The sequence below is a fragment of the Mchenga conophoros genome, linkage group LG20 (genome assembly GCF_057382185.1).
Source record: "Mchenga conophoros isolate Kocher_MC1m ecotype Shallow Benthic linkage group LG20, M_conophoros_male_GT1.1, whole genome shotgun sequence".
In the NCBI taxonomy this organism is placed as follows: domain Eukaryota; kingdom Metazoa; phylum Chordata; class Actinopteri; order Cichliformes; family Cichlidae; genus Mchenga; species Mchenga conophoros.
In genome coordinates this window covers 15860600-15887349 of record NC_140545.1, presented here as the reverse complement: position 1 = coordinate 15887349, position 26750 = coordinate 15860600, and the positions used below count along the sequence as shown (strand labels likewise).

At 43.0% G+C, this 26750-nt stretch overlaps 1 protein-coding gene across 7 annotated transcripts; it reads right to left on the bottom strand.

Annotated features, from left to right (window-relative positions):
* Positions 1–26382, bottom strand: LOC146550561 (protein FAM110A). 7 transcript variants are annotated; one of them, XM_085260416.1, is made up of 4 exons: positions 26247–26346; positions 25479–25556; positions 2615–3011; positions 1–2329 (listed from the first exon to the last, which is right to left on the bottom strand). In XM_085260416.1, the coding sequence occupies exon 4, from the start codon at positions 2317–2319 to the stop codon at positions 934–936; it is 1386 nt and encodes a 461-aa protein (XP_085116542.1). In that variant the 5' UTR covers positions 2320–2329; positions 2615–3011; positions 25479–25556; positions 26247–26346; the 3' UTR covers positions 1–933. The 7 variants fall into 7 exon arrangements, with proteins under 7 accessions (XP_085116542.1, XP_085116541.1, XP_085116540.1 ...); XM_085260415.1 differs by having other exon boundaries at positions 25487–25556; XM_085260414.1 differs by lacking the exon at positions 25479–25556 and having other exon boundaries at positions 26247–26382.
* Positions 26383–26750: the final 368 nt, after the last annotated feature.

Genomic DNA, 26750 nt, shown 5'->3' with positions numbered 1-26750 from the left:
TTTTCTTTTGATCCATGAGTATTCTCTTTTCAGTCTTCCTTTCATCCATCTTTTCGTTTTTCCCTCCAATTTTTTCCCACCCTGGAGGCTAAATATCTTTGTCATGTTACACTTACTTCAACCGTCTACATGTGAGCTCATCCTTCATCATATGACTTGCTCTCATACGTGCAGGGACATACACAGCAAACTGATTTCTCGGGCTGCACCAGCACAGCGTGAGCCACGATGTGAGAAAGTGTTGCGGATGCGCACAATTAGAAGACGTTGCACTCCGATATACAGACAGCACTAACTGTAATTGACCTGAACGTGAGTCAGTGCAGCGAACTTCTGTGCAAGGAAGACGTGTGCTTGATGACATACCCTAAAATATAATGTATACAAATGATTCACTTGCATGCTGACACAAACGTGTATAATAACAGTCCAACAGCCTAAAAGGTTTTTGAAAACAAAAAAACAAAAAACAGGAATATGATCGTAGAAGCTTTTTGTGTGAAAAAGTTTCACAGTATCAACGTGGTTTTCTTCCTGGCTTGCTCAGTGGCAGTCTGCCTTTGTGCCAAAACACACACACACGCACACACACAGACACACACACAGACACACACAGACACACACACACAGAGAGTACCTTTACATAAGGAGACCCTATCGCAATCATCCTCTGCCTTCATCCTCACCATTCTCTGACTATTATTGCTTTCAATACCAATATTGTTATACAAGACCTACAAAGGGGGGGGGGGGGGGGGGGGGTGCATCTTCCGCTGCAAGTACTGACTTGCAGCCCAGTTCTAAACATCCGATGTGAAATTCCGAGAACAAAAAAGAAAGTCTTTACAGGAAACACATCAACTGCAGGATTATCCGTATCTGTAACGTAAGGCAGCAAAAGATGAACAAACAGGAGTCCGAGTCCCTGACGGTCTATACGTTAGAGACGGCGTTGTTAGAATCTCTCGCCTGTCGGATGCCATACAGCCACTTGATGACTCGAGCGTTCCTCTCGATGACAGAGATGCCATACGGGACCCGCTCGTTGGCCCTTGACGGACCGTCGTCTTCGTCGTCCTCCCTGACCCGGTCGTCCCCACACTCCGAGCTGGGCGTGCTAACGCTTCGGAGCTTGGAGACTGACACAATGTCTGAGTTGGCCCTCGTGAAGCGCTCCACCCCGCCCATTCCCTCCACCTCCTCGGGGTCTAACCCGCAGTAGTTAAAGAAACGCTCCAGGTCGGCTGTGGCACGGGAGTAGCGGTCGCTCAGGTCCGACTTGGAGCGGTGCAGTGATGGGTGCTTGCGGGCAGACCCTTTGGAGCTGGCGTTTGAGATGCGGGTGAAAGCGGGTGAGGCTGGAGGGATCATGCCTGCTCGGACTAGCATTGGACTGGGTGGCAGGTAGGCTGATGGAGCGGGGATGGCTTGGGATGACTGAGGGAGGGGTTGCGGTTGATTCTGGGAGGGGGGAGGGGGTGACGGGGGTGGGACTTGGGGGTGTGCGACTTGGCCCTGGGGTGTCTGTCTGGGCCTGAGCTGTGGCTGCAGCTGAGCTCTCTGGGGCTTCCGTATCTCAGCATGAGGCCGAACGTCCACCCTGCGTACTGTCACCGAGTTAGGGGAGCTGTAGGGAACTGGAACGCCAAAGCGGGGTGCGCGAGCTGGCACAGGGGGTGGACGTCGAGTCACTTCTGCTGCCGCCGTCCGAAGATGATTGTTGAGTGGAGAGGAGGTGCAGGAGGAGGTGGACGATGAGTTGGCGAGGGCGTGATTCAAAGGTTTGAGGTTGTTGGAGAGTCGGCTGCTCCTCTCCTGCTCTCCTGAAAGACTGCTACTGATGCTCTTAGCTCCCGATGACGGAGATGACGAGGAAGGGGAGGTGGAGGAAGAGGACTGGGAACAATGTGATGGTCCATCACATACGTCATTGATTAGGTTATTTAGAATATCCAAGTTTAGAGCAGGTCGTCTCCTGTCTCCTGCTCCCTGCCTGCCTGCAGTGTTCTCCCCCTCAGCCGGCGATCGGTTAACTTTCCGGGCTGGAGGGGTGTTGATCATCATCCCCGAAGGGACGAGGGGCTTGCGGATGATTGGAGGCTGGATGGGGGCCTGGCGGGTGAGTGCCACCTGCTGGCTTTTAACATACTTGGCCTTGTCGGCCTCCAGGCGCTCCACGGCGCTCAGTTTGCGGGCCCCGGGCTCAGCCTGTCGGCGGAAATAATCCGGACCCTTATTGAGTATCCTGAAAGGCATGGCAGAGGTAAAGGGGACCCCGGCCAGACGGCCATCTGAGGGCCGCAGGGTCTCCACTGGCATTCTGCACGAGCTGGACAGAGAAAATAGAGATTTTCCATGAGTTACAAGTAATTGGAACATAAAATAATTCACTTGTATGTGAAAACAGTTTTACAGCTTCATGGTCAGACACTAGCTGACAGGAGGAGAGGCAGGCAAACACCTGGCTTTAATGGTCAGTGAACATCCTTTTAGAGCTCCCACACATCCTCTCTAAGCTTAAGGGAAACAAAAAAAGGGCTCTTTTGTACTCTTTTTCTCCCCACTCCTCCCCCTCTCACACCCGTGCTCTCAGAACCCCATTTAACTTCCTTACCGGTCGCTGTGCTGCTCCTCTGCCTTTCGTCTGTCCTCCACGACACCTCTCTTGCACTTTTATTTGTCCCTTTTCCCAGTCCGGGCTCAGTGAAAGGCTACTTGCGAGACAGGGTCAGTTGGGGTCAGATCCTCCACACCAGCCTTGTGCAGACCACCTCTATTAACTCAGCTGTGATCCAGAACAGTGAGAGACTGGGTCAGGGTCAGTCTTTTTCTTTTTTTTTTGTTTCTTTAAATCCAAAAGGCAAGTCTTGTAGATCAGTCGCCAGTTACTCAGACAACACCACAGTCTCTCTGATCCTCTTTACAATCCTCTGTTTAGCCCCAGCCCGCCTGTCCAGTTGTGATCAGATCCAAAAAGCCGGCCGGCAACTCAGCAGGAGCGCCCTGTAGTCCTGGAGAGGGTTAGAAAGAAACAAGTCCAAGTCAGATAAACCTCCACTTTCTTTCCACCGCTTAATACCATAACGCATCCACACATACTCTCTCTTTTTCCACACATGCACGCACACTTCTCTGGCTGACAGACGGGGACTCTCTTTAACACTGAAGTGGAGCAGACGGGACAGGCTTTAATACAGAGTCTGGCTCCTCCCAGCCAGCCAATCGCATGTCGCCGGGAGACTCGGAGGGGTACAAGGGGCGGGCTGGGAGGCGAGAGGTGTGCTCGCATTGGCTAGGCTCAAAGGAGATCCTGACCAATTGGGCCCCTCCCCCTGCCTTTCAAGCACAACAAAACTGAGGCAGGGCTTTCATTCAAATGAAAATTCTTTGAAAGGGAGAAAGGGGGGAGAGAAAGGGGACGGCGGGGGAAAAGAGGGGCACCGCAGATGCAATTTTTACATTGACTTGCATCAAGCTCAGTGGGGTGCTATGAAAACATGTGAAAAAAAAAAAACCCGAAACAAAAACCACTGAAAGCCTGCACAACTGTTCCTGCTGCTGAGCTCTTTGTGTGGCTGTTTGTGTGTTTGCATTTTAGCCTAATGAAGACAAAGTAGATGAAGATCACCGAAACCAAACCTGATTCAGCTTTTAAAAAAAAGAAAGAAAGAAAAGAAAAATAGTGTAAGAACAAAGTTTAAACAAAGAACTGGGACAAAGTTTTTCCTCTGCCGGAGCACAATTAACTTGTGGATTATTTCTCTCAGTTTCAGGGCTTTAAAACACTGCTAACACACATGCTGTTCATTTATTTCCCCCTTCAATTCCACAGAAAAAAAAAAAACAAAAAAAAAACAACCCCACTCTCCCCCTCCTCCACACCTCTTCCCTGCTGCATGTTATCATTTACAGCCTTACACTCCAGGGTTACATCACATCCAGATAGACGGCACGGTGCGTCCCCTCCCCCACCTCCACCTCTTCTCCAGCACGTCTATCCACACATTTTTAATTAATCTTTTTATAGCCGTCTTCCTTCCCTGTCTCCCTCAACATGTGACCCTGTTTTTCCCCCAACATCTCGCCCCGTCTGACTCCCTCTTCACGCTCACATCCACAAACAGCAGACCAGCAGCAGACGAGAGAGAAAAACTGACAGCTTACACTTAAAAAGAAAAACGCACACACACGCTTAGCTTTCATCTTGTAACAGACCAAAGAAGAGTTTAAAATAGCCTACCTCAAACTACTCAAACTAAACACTTTTGCAGCACAAAAATAAAAACAGAAAGAAAAAAAAAAAAAAGATTCCCAAGCATGAGTGAGACGACCTGAAGCTTCTGCACAAAGCCTTTGGGAATATATGCATTCAGGGGATGGAACAAAAAATAATAATAAAATAAAGAGTCTTTCATGAAAAACACAATACAGAGAAAGCTTGAAGTGAGCTTGAAGTAGGAAAAGAAAGGAGAGGTGGATTAGCGGACAAAGTCACGAGATAGATGACGTCAGCACAGACTTGTCTTGGTGTCCTAAAAAAGCTCAAACCACTGCAGGGAAGCAGCTCTACTGTATTTTTTCCACATGTTCATCCTTATCATAGCGCTCAATGCAACTTAACACGGTTAAGCTTTAACGCACAACACGTCCAGTTATGTGACACCATGGTGGCGCTCCACCCGCTAATGTAAATGCCTGCAGCGCACAACAGTAAATACACTGAAGACCACAACCCACCTGGAGCCACTCACACACTCCCCGTCACTGTGCTGATTAGCACTTTCATCTGACTGTGTAAGTTGAGGAATTCGCCATAAAACATATGTAAAACATCACTGATCTGCTGCTGCATGTGGATCTCTTTCTTTCACATTGTTGTTTTCCTACATTCATCATCCTCACGACAAACTAACTAGTAGTTTAACAGCTAAAAGGTTAAAAGGTTTCAGGTAATTATAGAATTTCTTGTCCCTGAATCTACTCAAAGAAACTCATCTTAGAGAAAATGCTTTAACAGAAACGGTGAAGACAAACGTTAGGTCACAGAAACCTCAGCCACCTCGGTTTTAGTATGCTGTGGCCTTGTCATTACACTTACACAGCCCTCTGCCAAGAGGAGGAAAAAACACACCTCCTTTGCTCCAGATTTAGAGTCTTTTCATGTCTTTAAAAACACTAATTTCTGTAAGAACTGCCAACCTTTGCTGGAGTATTTGTTCTATTTCACTGTGTCCCAAAATGTCCAGCCAAACAGCTTGTGATCCAAAGTCTACACATTTTGTCTTTTTAAAGCGTGGTTATTGATTTCTATCACTCCTAATGACTAACATACACTTATACACAATTACTGGTGTGAACAAATCCCACAGACACAAAGGGGGCAGGAGATCCCTGTCACACCAGCATAAACCCACCTCTGCTGATAACTCTAATCCCCTGATCCACCCTTTATTCAGTCTTTTTGTTATCATTCTGCGCTCAACAGTTTGTGCATTGATATTGTTAGTGAAGGAGAACGAGTTCCAACAACTGACAACAATTATCGTCAAGCTGCTAAATGAATTCCCTCTTCATGGAGATTAGATTTGCTTTAACTATGTAAATGTTAACCCAGTTACCCTCCTTCCTTTGAGCCTGCCAATGAGAAGAGTCGTCCACATGCAAATACTGTGAGCCTGGATAGTCACTACTTTAAAAACAGCAGCTATTGTCATTCATCTTCTCCAGTGAAAGGGGTCAGATGGCTAAAAGCCGCTCTGCTAATGGGACTAATGTGTGTGCAAACGGCACCATTAAGCCTCTCGTCCCCACTGGTCCACGAGTTGAGCGTTGCAGCAGCGCTCAGTCTCGTTTCTCTTAACTTTTCTGCCTCTTGGTTTCCGTTCATGTTCTGTAACTGCAGTTGATGATGTCTCCAAAAAGGCAAAGGGCCGAGGAATGATATTCCTATTCCTCAATGGAAACTTGCGCATTGTGATTATCATCACAAAACTATGCAAACCGCTGAGTTGTTATGAATCGGACTGTTTTTACGTTCAGTTTTCTAACCACCATATAAGTGGCCAACAACATGGTTTATGATGTCTGCATGAGAGAGAGAGAGACTGTGTTTCATGGCGTGTGAGTGACTGTGGGGGGTGAATAACAGAATGTTTGAAATCAAAGAGAGAAGCCCAAAATGTCTGCGCGCACAAATGTTGTAAAGCAGCTGAAAGGAAACAGTGACTGGCATTTTACCACAGCTGACTTGACCGTGCCGCCGGCTTAAGTGTAATTACAGAGAGAGCCCATGAATGGGAGCAATTTGCTTCGCCAATATTTTCTAGCAAGTTACTGAATAAGTAGCAGCTCGTGAGGAAACGGGTTGCAGTAGGAGGGTGGGGGAGGAGGAAAAAGGAAAAGGTGAGAATAGGCAAGATTAGAAAATATATAATAGCAGAGAAAACAAGAGAAAGCCCAACTAAGAGAGATGGTGTCAACCTCCCATCCAGGGTGAGCCTCACAATAAGAATGAATCATACTGAGTCTTAAACAGTTCCTGATGCTGACTCAAAGCCAGAGTGCAGCTCCATGCGATACCATTCAAATCCTTCAGTTTTTGAGCCTGTCAGCTTTACCCCAGCATGGAAGGAAAGAGGTGGTGAGTTCATCAACAGTGACTACTCAGCTGCTTCACCCACTGGAGGGATGAGCAGGAAGCCGGGATTTATTTCACAACAGAACGTGAGTGGGAAAGAGAAAACCAAACAAACGTCCTCGGCTGTGGGCAATTCCCGCAGGTTGACCCTGTTTCGCGGTGAACTTAGCTCATCTATTTCTGGACACTTGGAGTTTCCCGATTTGCTCCTGAAGCCTGTGAACACCCGACTGTCAACTGCAAGGAAGCCCACATGGAAATGCTGCACTACAATCCAAAGTGTTCAGGAAGGGGGAAAAAAGAAAAAAGCAAAACAAACAATGCTCCATGCTCATAGAAACAAATAATGAAGTCAGTGAGTGGGTAAGTGATCTAGTGAGCCAAAAGTCACATGCTTCAGACTGCTCAGGCAGTTTTTTTTCTGCTCCTAGCTCTGTAGATGACTGAGCGCACTTATCCCTGATTTAGTTATAACTAAATCATTCACCTGCTGTGCAAACCTGTTTGCAAGTTAAGCCAAAGGAAGGTCTACAGAGTTATAGTTTATCTATTTGGACCAGACCTGAATTTATCTGTACCAAAACCCAGTTCAACAAAAGGTCAAGAAACGGGACAGTAAGCAAGATGGATCGTATTAACAAATCTCTCATCTCAGTGCAGGGTTCAGCTGGTGTCCTCCCTGTGGCTTCCAGATGAACGATAACCTGATGAGAATCAGACCAAGCTTGGACAGAAACTAATGCAACACAAGCCCCTGCCCATTATCCCACTGGGACACTCAGCCGACGTTTTTAAAAATCAATAGAGAGCTTAAAAGAAGGGTTCAAAAAGTTATCAACCACTCCCCTTAGGGCTGATTTAGGGAGCTCCAAAGAATGATAATGAAGACAGACAGTTGGTCGTGACAGCGTCAGACCTTGCTGTTATTCTGTTGAGCGGCTATCAGCTTCAGCCACGTTGCTTGTTTCCAACTGAAGAACTGCTCCTGGCTGGATGGACTGACATGCATGACTGAAGTGTCTGGACAAGGTTATGCAACTGTTTTTATACGGACAGAAGTCGAGTCGACTGCAAAAACAACCACTGAACCATAAACTGACAGTTATTATAGCATCCAGCTCGTCTTTTTTCCCCTGGATCTCCCCGCTTCTGTCAATCCATCCGTCCGTCTCCCCTTAAACCCCCTCCTCCACCTCTGCCCATATCTGTCTGTGTCTGTGGCCCCAGGAAACGCACACATCCATGTACAATTACACCAGAGGGGGGAAAATGGAGGTCAAACCAATGAACTCTTGTGTCTGTGTGCCTGTGTGTTCACGTCAGGAAGAGAGTTTTGACTGAGTAGGTAATCACAGGAGAGCAGGTGGCTGAGTCCTCCCTTGGGAAAACTAAGCCAAGCTGTGAAGACAAATACAGAACATCTGTGATGTGTCCACATTTGTAAAATAAAGGGAAAAAATAGATATAGGGATCATTTGAGTGCAGTAAGTAGTAAGAACAGTGTGTAAAGTGTATGCAAAGAAGATGATAAGAACATCTAACGGGTATATAAATGAAACATCTGCCTTTTACTCCAACTTCCTTTTAAGCTGACATCAAGTTAAGATGTGCCAGACATAGAAGACTACATAAACAGTGCATACAGACACAACATTAACATAAACAGATTCTTATAGTGAGTCAGGTTAGCAACACAACCAAGTTAGTTAAGGCATTATAACAATTTAGCTAATTCACCTCTTAACCCGAATTTGCACTGTAATATGGTGAACATGTCTCAACTCTGTATATTTTATATATTTTATTTATTGTTTACTCTATTTAATTTGTAAAATATGTGTACACACACACACACACACACACACACACACAGAAAAATATTTAGTATACACATCCAGAAATGCATATACTATTATATATTGTACATATATTTATTAGTTTCAGATGTAGCCATTCTTGTATTTTGCTTGTTTACATTATTGTATTTTGCACAACTCTGTTGCTTGTGAAGCTCGCACACAAGAATTTCACTCACATGTGCTGTACCAATGTACCTGCACATGTGATGTGACAATAAAAGTGATTTGATTTGATCAGAACAGAGGTGGCGGACGTTAGCAGGCAGCAGTGCAAACAAGACTGTTGAGTTTATGGATTTATTGATTTAGCTAGTTCTGACCACAATTAGTTCATTAGAGTGTAATTAAAATTGCTGCCTGAGTTCTAGTGTATTTTTGCTAAAGGTCTGATACCCATGAAGTTTAGGTTTTAAAACTAAGAACTATTCCTGAGCTCGAGTGCAAAAGGTACGTAGGTATATAAATTAGACTGCATGATATTTGCATATCATTAGCCATTTTTCACCCTTTCAACCACTGATAGAAAATGCATATTTTGTTAACAACTGTGATCCTAAACTACATATTGTCAAGAGGCACTTCACACTTATTGGTGTGACTCTCTTGAGTGGGGGGTAAACTATACCTATGACCCCCCCTCAGGAGGGTCCCATGAGGCTCACACCCTTCAGTGGTATGTAAATTACTTGTGTGCTGTGCTTCTATTTTCACTTTAGAGCTCATTAGAGTTACACGGCTCAATTGTAATCTCAGAGCGCCACCCTCCAATCGTCACGAAATGTTAAATATCTGTGAGATTTATATAGTTTAAGCACACTGTAACCGCTTGAGGTAGAGCATCAGAATTTATAATGACCCTTGATTTCCTTTACACGTGCAATGAGTCTCACCACAGCCACTTCAGACTTCTGTACAGAATGTATGTAGGGTGTACAACAGGGGTCCCCAGTCCACGAGGGCCGGTGTCCCAGTAGGTTTTAGATCTCACCCTGGGTCAACACACCCATGATTAGTTCATTACCAGGCCTCCAGGCCTCTGGAGAACTTCAAGACATGTGAGGAGGTCATTTATCCATTTGAATCAGCTGTGATGGATCAAGGACACATCTAAAACCTGCAGGGACACTGGCCCTCGTGGACCGGGATTGGGGACCCCTGGTCTACAACATAGCCTATACAAGTGCCCACTGCCAACCTTTATATGCCTGTGAAGGCTTAAATTTATGATGCAGAAAAAAGATTCAGCACTGTCATTTTTATTATAATTTTCCCCCCAGAAATATAACAAACTGTAAGAACTTGGACAATTCTTTTCCCTCCTATTCTGGGTACTAACATGCAGGACTACCACTCATTGACTTTACAATGCCTGAAGACATTCTGCCATTGCTGCATCTCCAGAGGATAAAATAACTCTGATCCAGCAAAGATTTTTTGCTGATTACAGAATCCACTATGATATACCCACCCCCCATCTGATCGGAGTTTGCATCAGTGGCTGGGGGCAACTACTCCCACCTCAGTCAGCTGGAGCTAATCTATTAGACAACGCACACTCACACCTTGGGGTATTAAAGCATTAAAGTAAATATACATACTAATGCAATTACATGGTAGTTATGTCCTTTTAGTATGCAGCTGTGTTAAGGACAGTCATCTGCTGCCATAAAGAGACACACACACACACACACACACACACACACACACACCTCTGCTGTAATGGGAGAGCCTGAAAGCAACCGAAAATAAATAAATAAAATAAAACAAGAAGAAAAGGGAGGAGAAAATATCCCCCCTTCAACACGGTGATGAACACATTCCAGACACAATCACCCATCGCTGTCCTTAGTCAGATAAAGAACACACACACACACACACACACACACACACACACAGGAGGGAGAGCGGTCACTGGAGTCGTCTCAGTGGCTAGGCCTCAGAGTTGGCTTGGATACAAGGAGTGTTTTACTCATACATGTACAGACACACTCACACAGGACACATTCTTCTGCCTTTAACCCTTTGTGTAATCCTTGATTAGCTCTCACACTGGTGCTGAAAGCCTAAAAATCATTCATGAAAAAAAAGAGTGGGGAAAAGTCAACTTGTTTAAAGAGAGATATTATGTGGGAGATAAAATGAAGCACCTCTGGAGTGACAACAGTCAGCACAACACGTTGCTCTACAACAAGAATTTAAATTCAGTTTTAGGGAGGGTATATTGTTGGCTCTGCCAGTACACGTGAAGCTTCGCAGCCCCTTACAGCTGAGAGAATGAAATTAGTCCTGGAGCAGAGCTGCCAAAAGTTATAATCAAGACCAGTATTTTTAGGTTTGGCACCCAACTCAAGGACAAGGAAGTACCGGCAGCGACAGAGAAACAGACAATAGCACCCGCTGTGATAATGCAGGATTTCATCCAGAACTGAATGTCATTTTAATAAAACAGGGAAAAGAAAACCAAATCGTTCCATAAACTGACAACTTTGAAGCGTGACCTGTCCTGTGGATACCTGCCAGAGGAACAAGCCCTCCCCTCCGTTTAGATAAACAACCCCCACGTGTACACACTGCTGACTGTGCTCAAACAGGAGAAAAAGCAAAGTTTACTTACGTTCTTTAAGCTGTTAGCCGGCTCTAGGAAACCCAAAAAGAAATACTGAACGTGTCAGGCTGAAGGAAGCAGGCAGCAGCTCCGAGCGTGCAAAGCTGTTCTCAGCTGCTGCGAGTTGCCAGTGAGCCAGTACTTGTGTATGAGCCAAATGAACACTAACCTGGAGGGAGTCTCTGCTCTTCAAGCTATAAGACTCTCCCCCGTCTCCTCCCACATCCAAGGGAAGACTCCACCTCAGGAAAAGACCGGAGGAGGAAAAAAACCCAACACTATGTGAACAGGAAGCCTGAGTTTTTCCAAGCAGTGACACAAACCTTCCTGACACTTTAACTCTTTGAAATTGTCCCGTCAGTTACCCAGAACAGTGGCACCGTTAATACCAGAAAAGGTAACGGGGCTTTGTGTATCGCATCCGGATGCTGAGGTATCGCCAGTCACTATAAGGGAAAAATCCGAGAAGAATAAAGCAGTTTCTTTAACAGCTTTAGCAGAATTATCAGTCTCAGGGGGGAAAAAAATGGTAAAGAAACATTGTAGGTCATTGAAACACTTCGGTAATCAGCATCTAGTGGAAGCAGTATGTAAACTGTATGTGTTGCACTCCAAGCAGATTACTTTGCAAACACTGAATTACTAGTTTTTACCTCTTGACCCTCTCGTCCCCATGAAGACTTTTCAGAGCAAATAATTAAATCTAAACTTAACTCTGTGGATTCTATTTTATCATCTCATCTTAACACTGTAGAGATAAACGGCCAGTCCCTCCGGAGCAGAGATGCACTCATCTAACATGTGGACTGTACAGAATTCTGATCTTGACTTAAAAAGCTGCAGCAGATATGAGTGACAACAGCTGATGGGACAGCAGCAGCTAGCAGGAGAGCTAATGTACTCCCAAAAATGCCTGCGACACAGTCTCCCTTTACTTAAATGTAAAGTTGGTCAACTGTGGTCACACCAAGTTGGTTTGACTGGAAAGTTCCAGCAAGAAGACGCCTTGGCCTCCATCTCTTATCTACTTTCACTTGTTATCTTTATTCAGAGAGACATTATATAAAGGTAGAAACTAGCAGGGCATTTGTTTGTGTAACACTTAAGTGTTGTCATCAACTCAATTATTGTTATTTCACTTCCTGCCGTTTTTTGCAGCTCTACAGACGGGTGGAGGGCGGGTGGGGGCGAGGGTCCGGAAAAGGAGAAACTAAACTGTAAATAACAGTTTCATGCAGCAGAGTAATGACTCTCACGCAGAGCTTAAATTAGATTTGTGCCTTAGATAAATATTGCCCATCTCAGGCCTAATTTGATTTGACATTTTCCTAAATGTTAAATACAGATTTAGTACATTTATATTACTGGATTTATTTGCAAAGTTGAAGCAAAGTTCACCCTGATGTTGACTTACTAATAAAAAAAAATAAAAAAATGATTAGGTGCTAGGTCAGTGTTCAGTATCGGTACCCAAAGCCAACATGTGCATCTAATCCCAAATGGAAACGTGGCATCCCTAATCATAAGGGCTTTGTTTGGTGTCAACCTCCAAACCATTTTAATGGTAGAGTTGAGAGGACTACAATTTTCCAGGTGGGTTCCATTTAATTTACCATCTGTGACAACGTCCAAATAAAAACACTCGTGGCTTTCTTCAAGTGAAATATTACCCTTTTCCTCTCCAACAGATCCAGAGATAACGATGTATGCTAGTAAGTGAGAAAGTCAGGAAGGGGAGTGGCTTAACAGACAGTGGGCGAATTCAAGAAAGCAAATATTATTATCAAAGAGGTGTGGCTGAGGATATCCTGTCACTGAAGGCAGTAAAACAGCAGTTCAGGAGAAGCCTTACTACTGGAATACCTCGACAGGATTCCTGGAATACTATATATAAAGCTCTGTGTACTATATTTAAAGAACACAAAAAAGCAAAACTTACTTGTCTTCTACATTCAATATTTTTTTTTTGTTAACATCTTCCACACTGTGGCTGAGCTGCTCTTGCTCATTACAGTCTGAACACACAGCGGCGCTTGTTTAAAGGAGCAGTCAGGGCAGGCTGCACCAGACCAACAAACACATACACAGATTCAGGTGCTCACAGTCACAGGTCTGAGTCCGACACACATGAACACAGCGGTCAGTCATTCTTCTGAGGCAGCAGCAGTAGGAGGGGACTTTCACTCCATGCTGCAGAGGAAACGCTGTCGACGGCTCTGCATTAACACAACGGGAGTAGGTTAGATAGGACAATAAATAGTTCAGCTGGGTTGACACATTCCAACACCTTCTCTACCTCCACTTAGGCTCTCCTCCCTCCCTTCCTTCCTCTCCTCCCTTCCACTTCATCACAAAAACTTCTCTATTCCCCCTGCGCATAATCTGCTAACTTTTATCCTGTGTCAAAAATTTTCCCCTTTTAGCCTCTCCCTTTCTGTTCCACATTCTCTCGTCACGCATGTAGAGCTACATGATCTCTGACCAGTATGACATATTAGCCTCTTTTCCCCACTACTACCTTCTCGGCTTGACCAGACCATTAGGGTTTTCAATTAGGTGGTAGGACAGGTACCAGGTACTTTTTAGTACCTACTTGACGTAAGCAGGTCGAGATGAAGGGGGGAGTGACATCAATGGATGAGTCATGACAGCAACTCCTTCACAAGAATCAAACCCGCCATTTTTGAAACCCACAACAAGTGAAATGGCTAAACACAAACTGACACCATGGTCCAATAATGAGGTGTTTACTATTGGTTTAGCAGCAGGTATATATAACGACACCCCACGCGCATTATGTTGGTTCTCAAATGTAATGGAAAAATGACCGAAACCCAGTAGAGTAGAGGCAGTGCTAGTGAACAAGAAGCAATTGTGAACACCCTCCAGGCAGAAAAAAAAAAGAAACCAGAGATGTGACAAAAACTGCAATTTCTTTCATGGTCACTTGAGTTTGGCTTTAAAAGGTGAGTCAATCTCAGAGGGATCCCATTTTAAAATACCCAGCTTAAGAGAATTATTACTTTATATATAAGCAGTTATCCAGTTCTCTGTAATGCACCTGTATAGTTTATTTGACTAACTGATGCTAGCAAGATTGCTAACCCAGCTTGCTAGCATTAGCTAATAACTTCTGTGCATTTATTTGGGAAGTTAAGCTAAATCATTACATTTATTTTTATGATTGCCACACCATAAAACTGCAGATCAGCTGAGCAAAAACAACAACAAAAGTTTACTATTTTAGGGTAGAGTCAGCAATTGGCTACTTCAGACTGACATCATTAGCCATCTCAAGCCCAAAAAAAACCCCCAAACAAACAAATATAATGATCAATGATGAGATGAGAGATGATGATGAGATAGCCTTTATTTGTCAGTTGCAGGTCTTTTGCCCACAACCGAGCATCACATTGGGGAGACAGGTCAAATATCCCAGCATTTACAGAAAAGATCATTTAGAAGGTTTAGTGGAGTTACAAGCCAGCCATAAAATCTAGAGCTGACATATTTCAGAACGATACCTCTGTAACTCTGAACCTAAACAACGATGTAAAACTAAATACCAGATTTTATTATGAAATTATATTAGGATCCTATAAGGACAGGACTATATCGTGTAAAAAGGATGCTGAAGCACCAAGACAGGATCATACTTCTTTGCAAATGCGGAATTTTCTCATATATTTAAATTCATGACTGAGACAGAGACATGGTGCTCTAAGTATCTAAAGCAGTCAGAGAGCGTTCCCTGAACGTCTTCCATTAACACACATGACTGTGCTCTGAGACTCAGAGGAGGCAGGTGGATTAAATGTATTAGTGTGAATGTGTGGTGCCTTCTCATTTGGCAAATACTCTGATCTATGATACACAGATGCAGACACAGGCTCTCATACAATGTTGAGTCAATATTGACAACCCACTGGAAGTCCCCCCCCCCCCCCACACACACACACACACACACACACACACACACACTTTTTGATTCCGAGACCACCGAAAGAGTGTGAGGGGGGATAAAGTTACAGCTCCACCCACTTTCTCTCATACCACAACTATAATCTCTGTCACTTGATGCACACACCCAGATACACTTCACAAATGCAGGGACTTGCTGGGCTAACATGTCACATTACTCTTCCCGTTACATGCTGGCATGTCCAAGCAGGCCCAGTGTCTGTCATCCTGCAGGAATCAAACTGAGGTAACAGAGTAGGAGTGTTCACATAACTCACAGAAAACTTCTCAAAAGCACTGCTGTAAGAGCTTGGATGAAAAGCACAAGAAGTTACGTTCCTGTGGTCCAAGTTTCTCTATAGATACTCCTGCTAGTTCGCACAGTGAAGGGCATTTGCATTCAGAGACCACAGAATTTCAGTGACACTGGACAACTTTAAACTTCATGTTTCCAGCAGTTATTTAAGTGGGCAGGTCCCAAGTTAAACTGAAGCAATTACCAAAGAGCGAAGGTTACCATTGATTGACATATGACAGGGCGGTAAATGGACATCCCCATACACAACAAAGTGCTGCACAAAGAGCAAACTGCTTTCTGTGTGGATGCACCTAAAGTGTTGACCAACACAGAGCAACATGATACTCAAGGACTCTTCACCACACAGTTCTTACTGAGGCAGTTACTCATTGAACATTTCAGGTTTTATTAGATTTTTGCAGGCACTGCTGTAAATGAAATTGTACGTCCCCACTAACCCAGGAAGAGGATTTTATTCATACTGCCCACTTCTACTCTACTCTATTAAAAAGGTACTCCAGAGATTCAGTAATGCCGTTTAAGTAGGAGAATTCACAGGAGGCAGATTTTAAAGCAGTCCTGTTCTGTTCACGTGCACATCCACATTTTAAATTCCAGGACTTGACCGTGACTGTGACACATGAATTGTGTTAAAAGGTACTCAAGTGAACTTTCTTCTGATTGCCTCCCTCACCCCCAGCATATACAAAACACACAGTAAGGAAACATATGATTGGTCACTGGTTGAAATAGGTATACACTGGATTCTACACTTCCCTCAAAGGTTCATCTCATGAATACTTTTTCCATCGTTTGGTTATTTATTTAAACAATTGTACATTCAACCATTTCCCAGGCATAAATACTCCTCAATAGCTATATTGGTGCAATATAAAATCTAAATCAGAATCCTTTAATAATCCCTAAGCAAATTATTTAAACAAATTGTAAACAAAACAAATAAATGCAGCTAATTTTTATATCTGAACACCTGAAAAAAAAAGGTTGAAGCTCCGGCAACAATATGAGTGTTACAAAACTAAAACTACACTTTTCACCCAACAAGTGGCCTTTAACATCCAAACTCCTCAGTGCAAATCCTGTGATGTCAGAGTCAAGCTATGATCCCAAATTCTTAAAGAGAGAGAGAGCGAGAGAGAGAAAAAAAAAATGGCAGCATAAAGAAGAATGATGCCGCTATGAATTCTTTGCTGGTTAATTACATTTTTACTTGACCTACAACCACTCAAGCTCTAAAAACCCAGCAACACAACACGTACCAATGCTGTGCCTCAAAGCAAGACTACTCACTACAACCCTGCACATAACTTTGCTAATGGTGCATCACGCCTTGTAACTGGATGCTACAGGTCCATTATGGAATTAGTTGGAAGAACACTAATGACTGTGTACCAGATTACATCTGTGCTCATTAAGAACACCGTTTACTTAAGCTTACATCAATCCGCACACTGTTTCAGCGAGCTGGGAAAGGCAGCTCAGGAGTAAACCTGCATTTATTTGCTCTTAGGAGAGCCCCTCCTACAGAGTTGGAAAGTCATTTTCTGACTTGTTTTGAAGTCAGAAACAAAATTGCCCTTAAAAGACCGTGTGCTTTGTTCAAACAACATGTGGATAACAGTTTCCCAGAATATAGCTCATTTACCCGTCTTACTCACGTATGCTGATAATAACTATGTTTTCCCACTATGGTAAGCTACCCCTAACAATATAACCACAAATCTAACAATATGACATAAATAACCCGACAACCTGCATGTACTTATTTTAAAGCACCATGTTAAGTAACTTTACTTTCAGTAGTCACCAGTGAATAAAACTGCATTTATAGAATAAACAGTCAAATCTGACACTTTCTTAAACTTCCCTTCAAATATCAACTTCTCATTGAATTCTTTGCCATTTATCGTCTCACGTATGCATTTCTTTCCAACTCAAAAACTAACTGATAATCACGATCGGTCCTTCCTCATGAAATGGACTCTGTACAACACTACAAACAATTTGCATCTACATGAAGACAGCATTGCAAAAGTGATACTAACATGACACAGCAGCAGAGATCTATAGCATAGCGACATGTTAAAAGCTGTTTATTTAGTTAGTAGGTCAGTAGCCCCTGTGTAGAGGGGGCAGGGTAAATAATGGTTAACTAGAAGCCCGTTTCCAAATAATGACCTCAAAACAGCCAGAGGCACCGATGACAAGCAAGAGGCAGAGTGTCCCACACATGCAGTGATGAAACGTAGACCTCTGAGAATAAAGAAAAGGATGGGTGGCATCCAGACATCAGTCAGTTGTGTCAGCAGGGTGGAGCACATGGAAGATCCTCGCAAAATAAAAACAAAATACAGAAGCGCGAACACACCGTATCACTCACTCACTCATTCACACACACACACACACACACACACACACACACACACACACACACACACACAGTCATGTGTGTAGAATCCAAGAACTGATGAGCAAGCAGTCAGTGACACGTCAAAGCTAAGCACAGACTCACCAAACCAGATATTTCTACTTCTGTCGTTGCAACTACTTCAGTGTTAACTGTCTAGATCCCAGTATCTGATCCAACTATGATTAATGGCCCTGTGTGTGTGTGTGCGTGTGTGTTCCTGTCTAGCTATCTTTGTGAGGACTGAAATCTGCATTCTACTATACTTGTGAGAACCAAGAGTCACTTGTGAGGACACACTCACCGGTCCTCACAAGTTTGAAGGCCTTTTTGAGTCTCAAAATGTGGTTCTGTGTGTGTGCGTGTGCGCGCGTGTGTGGAGGCTGCTTGTATATAATAGCGCCAAACAAAAACACCATTAACTGTAGATACTGGGAACAAAATACCTTTTTTAGTAAATAAATGCTCGAGTAACACTTTCAGAAACTTGTTTTCCTCTTGTGGAGGCTCGCTCAGCTAGCAACTCCACTGAAAATAAAACTAAAAACAATTAAAAAATAAATTAAAAAAAATATCATGGGTTTTCCTTTTAATAGGTCAAGTTCCTCTCTGTGCTATACAGCATCTCTTAGTCACTACACCAACATGAGAGCCCCGAGCTGCTGACCTCGAGAAGTCAGGAGATACAGAGGCACAGATTGCCTGGACCAGAAGTCACACTGACCTCATTTCTTAGGAGGAGACTTGACTAAACTGTAAGTACGGCCGCATGACTCCTACAATCTGGGATATTTGGACCAGAGAGGGCTTAACCTGACTGGGAAATTCAAAGAATTCTCTCTGTAAAAAACAAACAAAAAAACAGCATGAACACGAAAAAAAAATAAACATGTAAAAATGTTTTTTTTGATCAGTTTTTAGAGCCTTTGGTTCTAAATAACACTTCTCAGACACTGGGGGCAGAAAATCTGCTTTGCTCAGCTATTCAAAAATAATAATTGGAAAAGACAAAAAAGAATGATCAATCTGCAACTGAAAGGAGACACTAAACAATCTCTGCAAGTATTTTCTTATATAATGAAGCATTATAACCAGCTCCTCCTCTGGTGAGTGCAGCTGGGAGTCACTGCAGCCCAGTAAGCCCATCGTAGAGACACATAAAGCAATTCTCCACTTGCTTTAGGCTCAAGTGTCCTTAAAGCCTTCAGCCGATCCTCACCACCATAGCCAGCTGCAGTACACTGAAATGAATCTTAAATATTCCCCTATTAACACTTTATGAAGGTTGTTGAATAAGTTAATATATCCACTAGACCATAAAAAATTCAACAACCTCACATTAACCTTCACTTACGAGTTCCTGCTTTTATCTCATGACATTAAAATATTGCAATGAAGGACTTTCTTAAAGTAGACCTATAATTGTTCCGTAGATATACTAAATACTAGAGGTGGGAATCACCATACATCCCACGATACGATATTATCACAATACTTAATGCACAATACGATATTATTGCAATATTTTTTTTAAAATATTTTGCGATATTCAGATTCTGTACATAAAGGTAAACTTTATCAATATTCATTTTATCTAATATCAAAGTCTTTCTCTTTCTCTTTCTCTCATTTCAGTCAGTTTTATTGTTTGTATTACAGTCTAGTCCAACTTAACTGAATGCAACCATCTGGTACAATTATAGCTATTCTGAACTATGCAATTTGTGAAAACTATGCAGCCCCTTCAGCAACTGAAGCATTTGAAAGTAAATTAAAACAAAATATAATTTTACATTAAATAAAAAAGTTTTAAACTTAATTAAAATAAAACATGTCTTAAATTAAAATAAGTAAACTGTCATGTTTATTGCTGCCATAAAAAAAGTTAAACACATTTGGACAGTGAAGGAATGTCAGGATTCTTGCTCAGAAAAAGGATCAACATGCTCTGAAGTCAGAGTTCCAGTCCACAAAAACTTTTTTTGTAACAAAATATCGATTTCTGCTGTCCCTGTATCGATACATTATTAACAAACAAAATATCACGATACCACACAATATCGATTTTTTTCCCCACCCCTACTGAATATATAAAATATATTTAATATAAAATATTAAAACATGATCAATGTCTAAAAGCTCATCAAGATCAGTGAGTGCATGTAATCTCTGCAAGCATAAAAAGCTCAGACTTCAGACTGCTCATGTTTTGCTTTAGGGCTAGGGGTGTCCAACTCCAGGTCTCGAGGGCCGGTGTCCTGAAGGTTTTAGACGCGTCCTTGATCCAACACAGCTGATTAAATGGCTAAATTACCTCATCAACATGTCTTGAAATTTTCCAGAGGCCTGAATCATTTGATTCAGGTGTGTTGACCCAGGATGATATCTATAACCTGCAGGACACCAGCTCTTGAGGCCTGGAGTTGGACACCTTTGCTTTAGGCAGTCCCACCTGTGAACACAGCAGTCCTGCATAGCTACATTTCAAGTCTACTGTAATGGACAGCCAATCAGGAAAAAAAAGTTGCCTCAAAGGGAGCAGAGCTCGTTTCTGAAAGAGGAACTGAAGAGCTACACGAAGGCCTAGTAACAATAAGTAAGGATTATTTTTTAACTGTCCGGGAGTTGAAAACAAGCAGAATAGGTTTCTTTTAATGGCCAAGGAATGAGTTCAGTAAACTCATTTCAATGTACAGTATTGTGCAAACACTTTAAGTCACCCCTCATTTGATTTATTTTGCTTCCAAGGAGGACTTTGTCATTTTTAAAGTGGTCTTGAGCAATAGTTAACCAGGCTTTTCTGAAAGGCTTTCAAAGTTTAAACATTGGCTGTTCTTTTCACTCATTTTCAGTCCACACTTTGTACCTGATCATTTTCAGAGGAATGCTTTGTTTGCTAACCCACTTAACACAGACCCGTGAGTCATTCAAGCATAAAAACACACATAACTAAAGGGGTAAACCAGTGTTGTGTCTACACAACAGAGAATTTAGCAAAGAAGCTAAATTTCAAATTTCTTTAGTTGAATCTATGAAAAGATGGTTACACAGTGTGAACGGTATCCGAAAGCCATGTGCGTAAAAAACAAGAAACGAGGTCATTCTGAGGACCAGGACTGGACTCTGGGTGATCGATCCAAATGAAATATAATGAAATATTTGGTTCAAACTGTCATTAATTGCAGATGAGAGATGTACAACAGTGTCTACAGCCGTTAGTGAAAAATGGTTGAGGCTCTGTCAACCATTTTAACAGAGAGCCCAGGTCGATCCCCGGGCTCTCCACCCTGGTCGTTGTGTCCTTGGGCAAGACACTTTACCCTACCGCCTACTGGTGATGGCCAGAGGGGCCGATGGCACGATATGGCAGCCTCACTTCTGTCAGTCTGGCCCAGGGCAGCTGTGGCTACAACCGTAGCTTGCCTCCACCAGTGTGTGAATGCGAGAGTGAATGAATAGTGGCATTGTAAAGCGCTTTGGGTGCCTTGAAAAGCGCTATATAAATCCAATCCATTATTATTATTATTATTATTATTATTATTGTCTGGGGCTGCATTTCAGCCAGTGCACACTCTGCACCCATTTCCCATTTTCTTAACAAAAATATCAGGAAATAATGGGTGGGTCAAGACTTTCGCACAGTACTGTATATATGGGCACAAGAAAAGATGCTTGACCTCTAATCGCCAGCACATTTGGATGGCTGTGACTCAGCAGACGACGGAGTCTGTGTGATCGTTAGAAAGTGCTATGAAAAAGTGCTTTGAGGGCTTAGACTCAAAAAGCCCTTCACAAGTCCATTTACCATTTACTTGCAATCAAAATGAACATCATATTTAGTGACATGTGAGTAAATAAATCTGATACTAATCTGGTTCATCCAACGTAAAGTAGTTCGTGGAACAGTGTTGCATAACGCCCAACTGTAGCTGTGGCTGCGCTGTATACTCTGGCCAAATGGAGCAGATTACCCTCCCCAGTCTGAATAACAGTGTCAGTGTAAGATGACCTCATTGCCATGTCAGTGCAGATAAACTGCAGGACAGGACGAAGATAAAATTCAAAACACAGGTGGCACCATGGAACAGATGAGAGCCAGAGACAAGTCAGGAAGCTACAAATACACAAAAGAGGAGAAGAAGAGAAAGAGACAACAAGCAGGACTTGGCAAACTCAGCAAAACAACGCAACGCTGACAGCTTCCAGGCAGCAAGTGTGAAAACGCAAGCCTCTGAGTCAGTCCATGTGACACGATGAATAATACCGACTGTTGCAACAAGCGTAGTGGGAGTCTTTGTGCCTCCTACGAACACACCACTCCAAACTCTCCCTTTGTTAATCTTGGCTAAACTCGACTAAAACAGAACTCATTGTAGTTTCTCTCAAAGATGAGTGTTTACATGTAAACACACACATACACACACGGAAACCCAGCGTGCACTCTGCAAAGAAAAACATTTTCCCTTGTTGTTGGCTATATTACAGTCTACAGCTAGTGGAGCATTACATAGCTTAAGCCACACTATTATTTTGGTGGCTATTTGTTGTGATGGATTGTGTGTAGGTTTCAATGGAAAATATGATATTTTGCAGCTAATCACAGGCTTGCTGCCACATAAACAGTGTGGATAAGCTGAGAGAAAACGGAACACGACTAGACTCCAGCGGTGAGCCAAACTATTATGAGTGCCATCTGGGGTAACTTTTCAGATGAGATGTTCCAGCATGTGTGTGTCTGTGCGGCAGCTATGTTGGGCACAAACTGTGACATTACAGTCACTGACTAAAAAGGATTGCTCCCCCCCCTTCCCAGAAAGGCTAAAATTAAGATGAGGCACCACCAGAAGGACCAAAATACTGAAAAGTAAACAACAAGAAAGATTTTTTTGTTCTTAAAAAGATGCTCTGAGAGATTCTGGGACAGCAAAGCATCATTCTGGGTTTCTGCTGGTTCAGAATGACATACATCCCCTCCTCTTACATTAAAGTCCATGAGTCTGATACTTTACTGTGACAAATATATCCATCGTCTTATCTTTTCACACCTGACATTTTGATGATCAAACATGTCTTTTATATTTGGGCAAATATTATGAAATATGTTGTGCAAAAAGAATTTTTTTTAAACAAGAAAAACCTTGCTCATTTAAAGCAGATTTATAAAGATTTACAGTCCCGTGTTAAACGCTACTACGCAACTGGCCACTTTGTTAGGTACACCTGTTTAATTGTTCGCCAACATAGACATAGCATTTATATTATTTATACGAGCACAAAATCATAACTACAGTCATCTACAATATTAGATATTCACTTCTGCTTCAGGATGCATCAGATAACCTAAAAGACCGAGTCAACACGTCTTTAGAGGGGAGAGGAGGTTCATAAGAAAACAGTGGATTGCTACGTCTAACCATGCACCCTTATACAGTGGGGCAAAAAAGTATTTAGTCAGCCACCGATTGTGCAAGTTCCCCCACTTAAAATGATGACAGAGGTCAGTAATTTGCACCAGAGGTACACTTCAACTGTGAGAGACAGAATGTGAAAAAAAAAATCCATGAATTCACATGGTAGGATTTGTAAAGAATTTATTCGTAAATTAGGGTGGAAAATAAGTATTTGGTCACCTCAAACAAGGAAAATCTCTGGCTCTCACAGACCTGTAACGTCTTCTGTAAGAAGCTTTTCTGTCCCCCACTCGTTAACTGTATGAATGGCACCTGTTTGAACTCATCATCTGTATAAAAGACACCTGTCCACAGCCTCAAACAGTCAGACTCCAAACTCCGCCATGGCCAAGACCAAAGAGCTTTCGAAGGACACCAGGAAAAGTATTGTAGACCTGCACCAGACTGGGAAGAGTGAATCTACAATAGGCAAGCAGCTTGGTGTGAAAAAATCAACTGTGGGAGCAATCATCAGAAAATGGAAGACATACAAGACCACTGATAATCTCCCTCGATCTGGGGCTCCACGCAAGATCTCATCCCGTGGGGTCAAAATGATCATGAGAACGGTGAGCAAAGATCCCAGAACCACACGGGGGGACCTGGTGAATGACCTGCAGAGAGCTGGGACCAAAGTAACAAAGGTCACCATCAGTAACACACTACAACGGCAGGGAATCAAATCCCGCAGTGCCAGACGTGTTCCGCTGCTGAAGCCAGTGCATGTCCAGGCCCGTCTGAAGTTTGCCAGAGAGCACATGGATGATACAGCAGAGGATTGGGAGAATGTCATGTGGTCAGATGAAACCAAAGTAGAACTTTTTGGTATAAACTCAACTCGTCGTGTTTGGAGGAAGAAGAATACTGAGTTGCATCCCAAGAGCACCATACCTACTGTGAAGCATGGGGGTGGAAACATCATGCTATGGGGCTGTTTTTCTGCCAAGGGGACAGGACGACTGATCCGTGTTAAGGACAGAATGAATGGGGCCATGTATCGTGAGATTTTGAGCCAAAACCTCCTTCCATCAGTGAGAACTTTGAAGATGAAACGAGGCTGGGTCTTCCAACATGACAATGATCCAAAACACACCACCCGGGCAACAAAGGAGTGGCTCCGTAAGAAGCATTTGAAAGTCCTGGAGTGGCCTAGCCAGTCTCCAGACCTCAACCCCATAGAAAATCTGTGGCGGGAGTTGAAAGTCAGTGTTGCTCGGCGACAGCCCCAAAACATCACTGCTCTCGAGAAGATCTGCATGGAGGAATGGGCCAAAATACCAGCTACTGTGTGTGCAAACCTGCTAAAGACCTATAGTAAACGTTTGACCTCTGTTATTGCCAACAAAGGTTGTGTTACAAAGTATTGAGTTGTATTTTTGTTATTGACCAAATACTTATTTTCCACCCTGATTTACGAATAAATTCTTTACAAATCCTACCATGTGGATTCATGGATTATTTTTTCACATTCTGTCTCTCACAGTTGAAGTGTACCTCTGGTGCAAATTACTGACCTCTGTCATCATTTTAGGTGGGGGAACTTGCACAATCGGTGGCTGACTAAATACTTTTTTGCCCCACTGTACACAAGCACGGTTTTCGCGAGTGCTATTCAGTGACACGCTCTTCAATGAATTAAAACAAAACCAAACAGCACTTGTCATTTCCACCACTATTTTGGCACTGCTGGTACCAAGTAGCATGCAAAGTTTCTGAACTAGACAAAAGGCTGTTATCAATGTTAACGCAACATCTTCCAATCACATTAGAAGAGCAGGATCTCGTCTATTGCTTCAAAAACAGTGAAAATACACCCTCGGGCTGTGGTGGGTCTCCGTCTAAAAGCCCCATAAGCTTCTTTCCAGACAACACTAACCCACACTCCTGCTACTATTTGATGTTTCCTCTCTTCAGAAACAAAGTCTTTGCAAATTCTTCAGCAGTCAAATGCGAATACCAGTAGGCCAGAGCTTCACCACTGCTATAAACATGTTTGAATAGTAGTAATGTTTTTCCAGTATAGATGTAAGAAGCAGTCCCATCTACATTAGCTCAATTACAAGCCACAGCAACAACAAAAAAGTGGCAAGTGAGTGACTTTTCTAGGCTGCAAGACACACATTCCTATCCTGGAAATTATTAAGAATGGAAATTACAAGGGTGCGTTTGTGACTGTCGCCCCAGGTGAAAAGTGTTGCAAGGCATTTACCTCACCTCGTGCCCATTACTGCAATCTTTTACCTGCCTACCTCACGCGCAGAATTTTGTAATCAGGTCCCATTGTGGTATCTTAAAGATAACTCAGCTGACCTTTTGACCCTGGAGGAGTGGACAGAGAAATTACCCAACATGATTCAGAGCTTACATCACATACAAAACAACTCACTTTGTCTAGACATGCGTTTGACATAGATAGATTAGATAAAATAGACTATATAGATTGAAAGGTTTAAAAAAAAAAAAAAAAACTTAATCAGCTGAAGAGAAGGCTGCTAGTGTCAATACAGGAAGGGACCTCCAATTCAACAGCAATGCATTTAGGGCCGTAACTTCCTCCTTTGACACACAAAAGGGAACCGTTTTCCTCCCCCCTGGCAAAAACCTGAGCTTCAATACATCAACATCCCGAGCACAGTGAAGCTCTGCATGACCTTTAAACCAGACTCACATCCTTTTACACGACTTCCTCTTCTTATGCAACACTTCTTTTGTGCACGTTTCCAGTTAAAGAGCACATTTTCCAGCATGGTGTTCTCCGCAACATTTGAGGCCTGCTGCAAGCTCAGTGGGCCATTTCAGACTCTACAATCGCGAACCTACAGATCCACAGTCAATATCTTCAATAGTAAAACTAATTCGTATCTCAAGGTCCCCTTAACACAATGCAAAAAGATGTCCATCTTCCTTAGATGCGACTCCACTAGCCAATACACTGTGGCAAAGGTGTATTCCTCATACAGGTGCGTAACATTAACCTATACAAATGAGCAGTTCAAAAAGATTACTCACCTGCAAAACCAACTGAGTAAAGCAAATACAGTTCGACGTTCAAACAGCTGTGTCAAAGCATTTAAACACAAGTAAACCAACAGCAAGCTAACGGCATTGGAGTTCACTTTCACGAAACTTTCAATGTTGGCGCGGACGAATCCATTAATTAACTCTGAACACACGGTTACATTTGGGCTTTTGTAAAAGGGCACATTTAAAGCTTTGCAGTCTCTCCAATAGCACTGTAATAATGCGTTTACACTGTTGTCCCTTTCATGTTGTGAAATTCCGAGTTCCTTTAATATTGCCAAGTTTCTTTGAGAAAGCTTTAAGGAGCACCCCTAAACCGGTTCCCACTTTGGTACGGTCCGAGCTCCCCTCATTGGCTAGCCGGAGGCATTTGCAATTTTTGGAGGACGCTGCGTGCCCGGTACCTTGGTAACCCCATTGCTCTCGCGAGAATAAAAAACAGGCTCAGAACCGAATTTTGAGGCAGAGGCAGAGCAGATTTTCCAGCAGCCG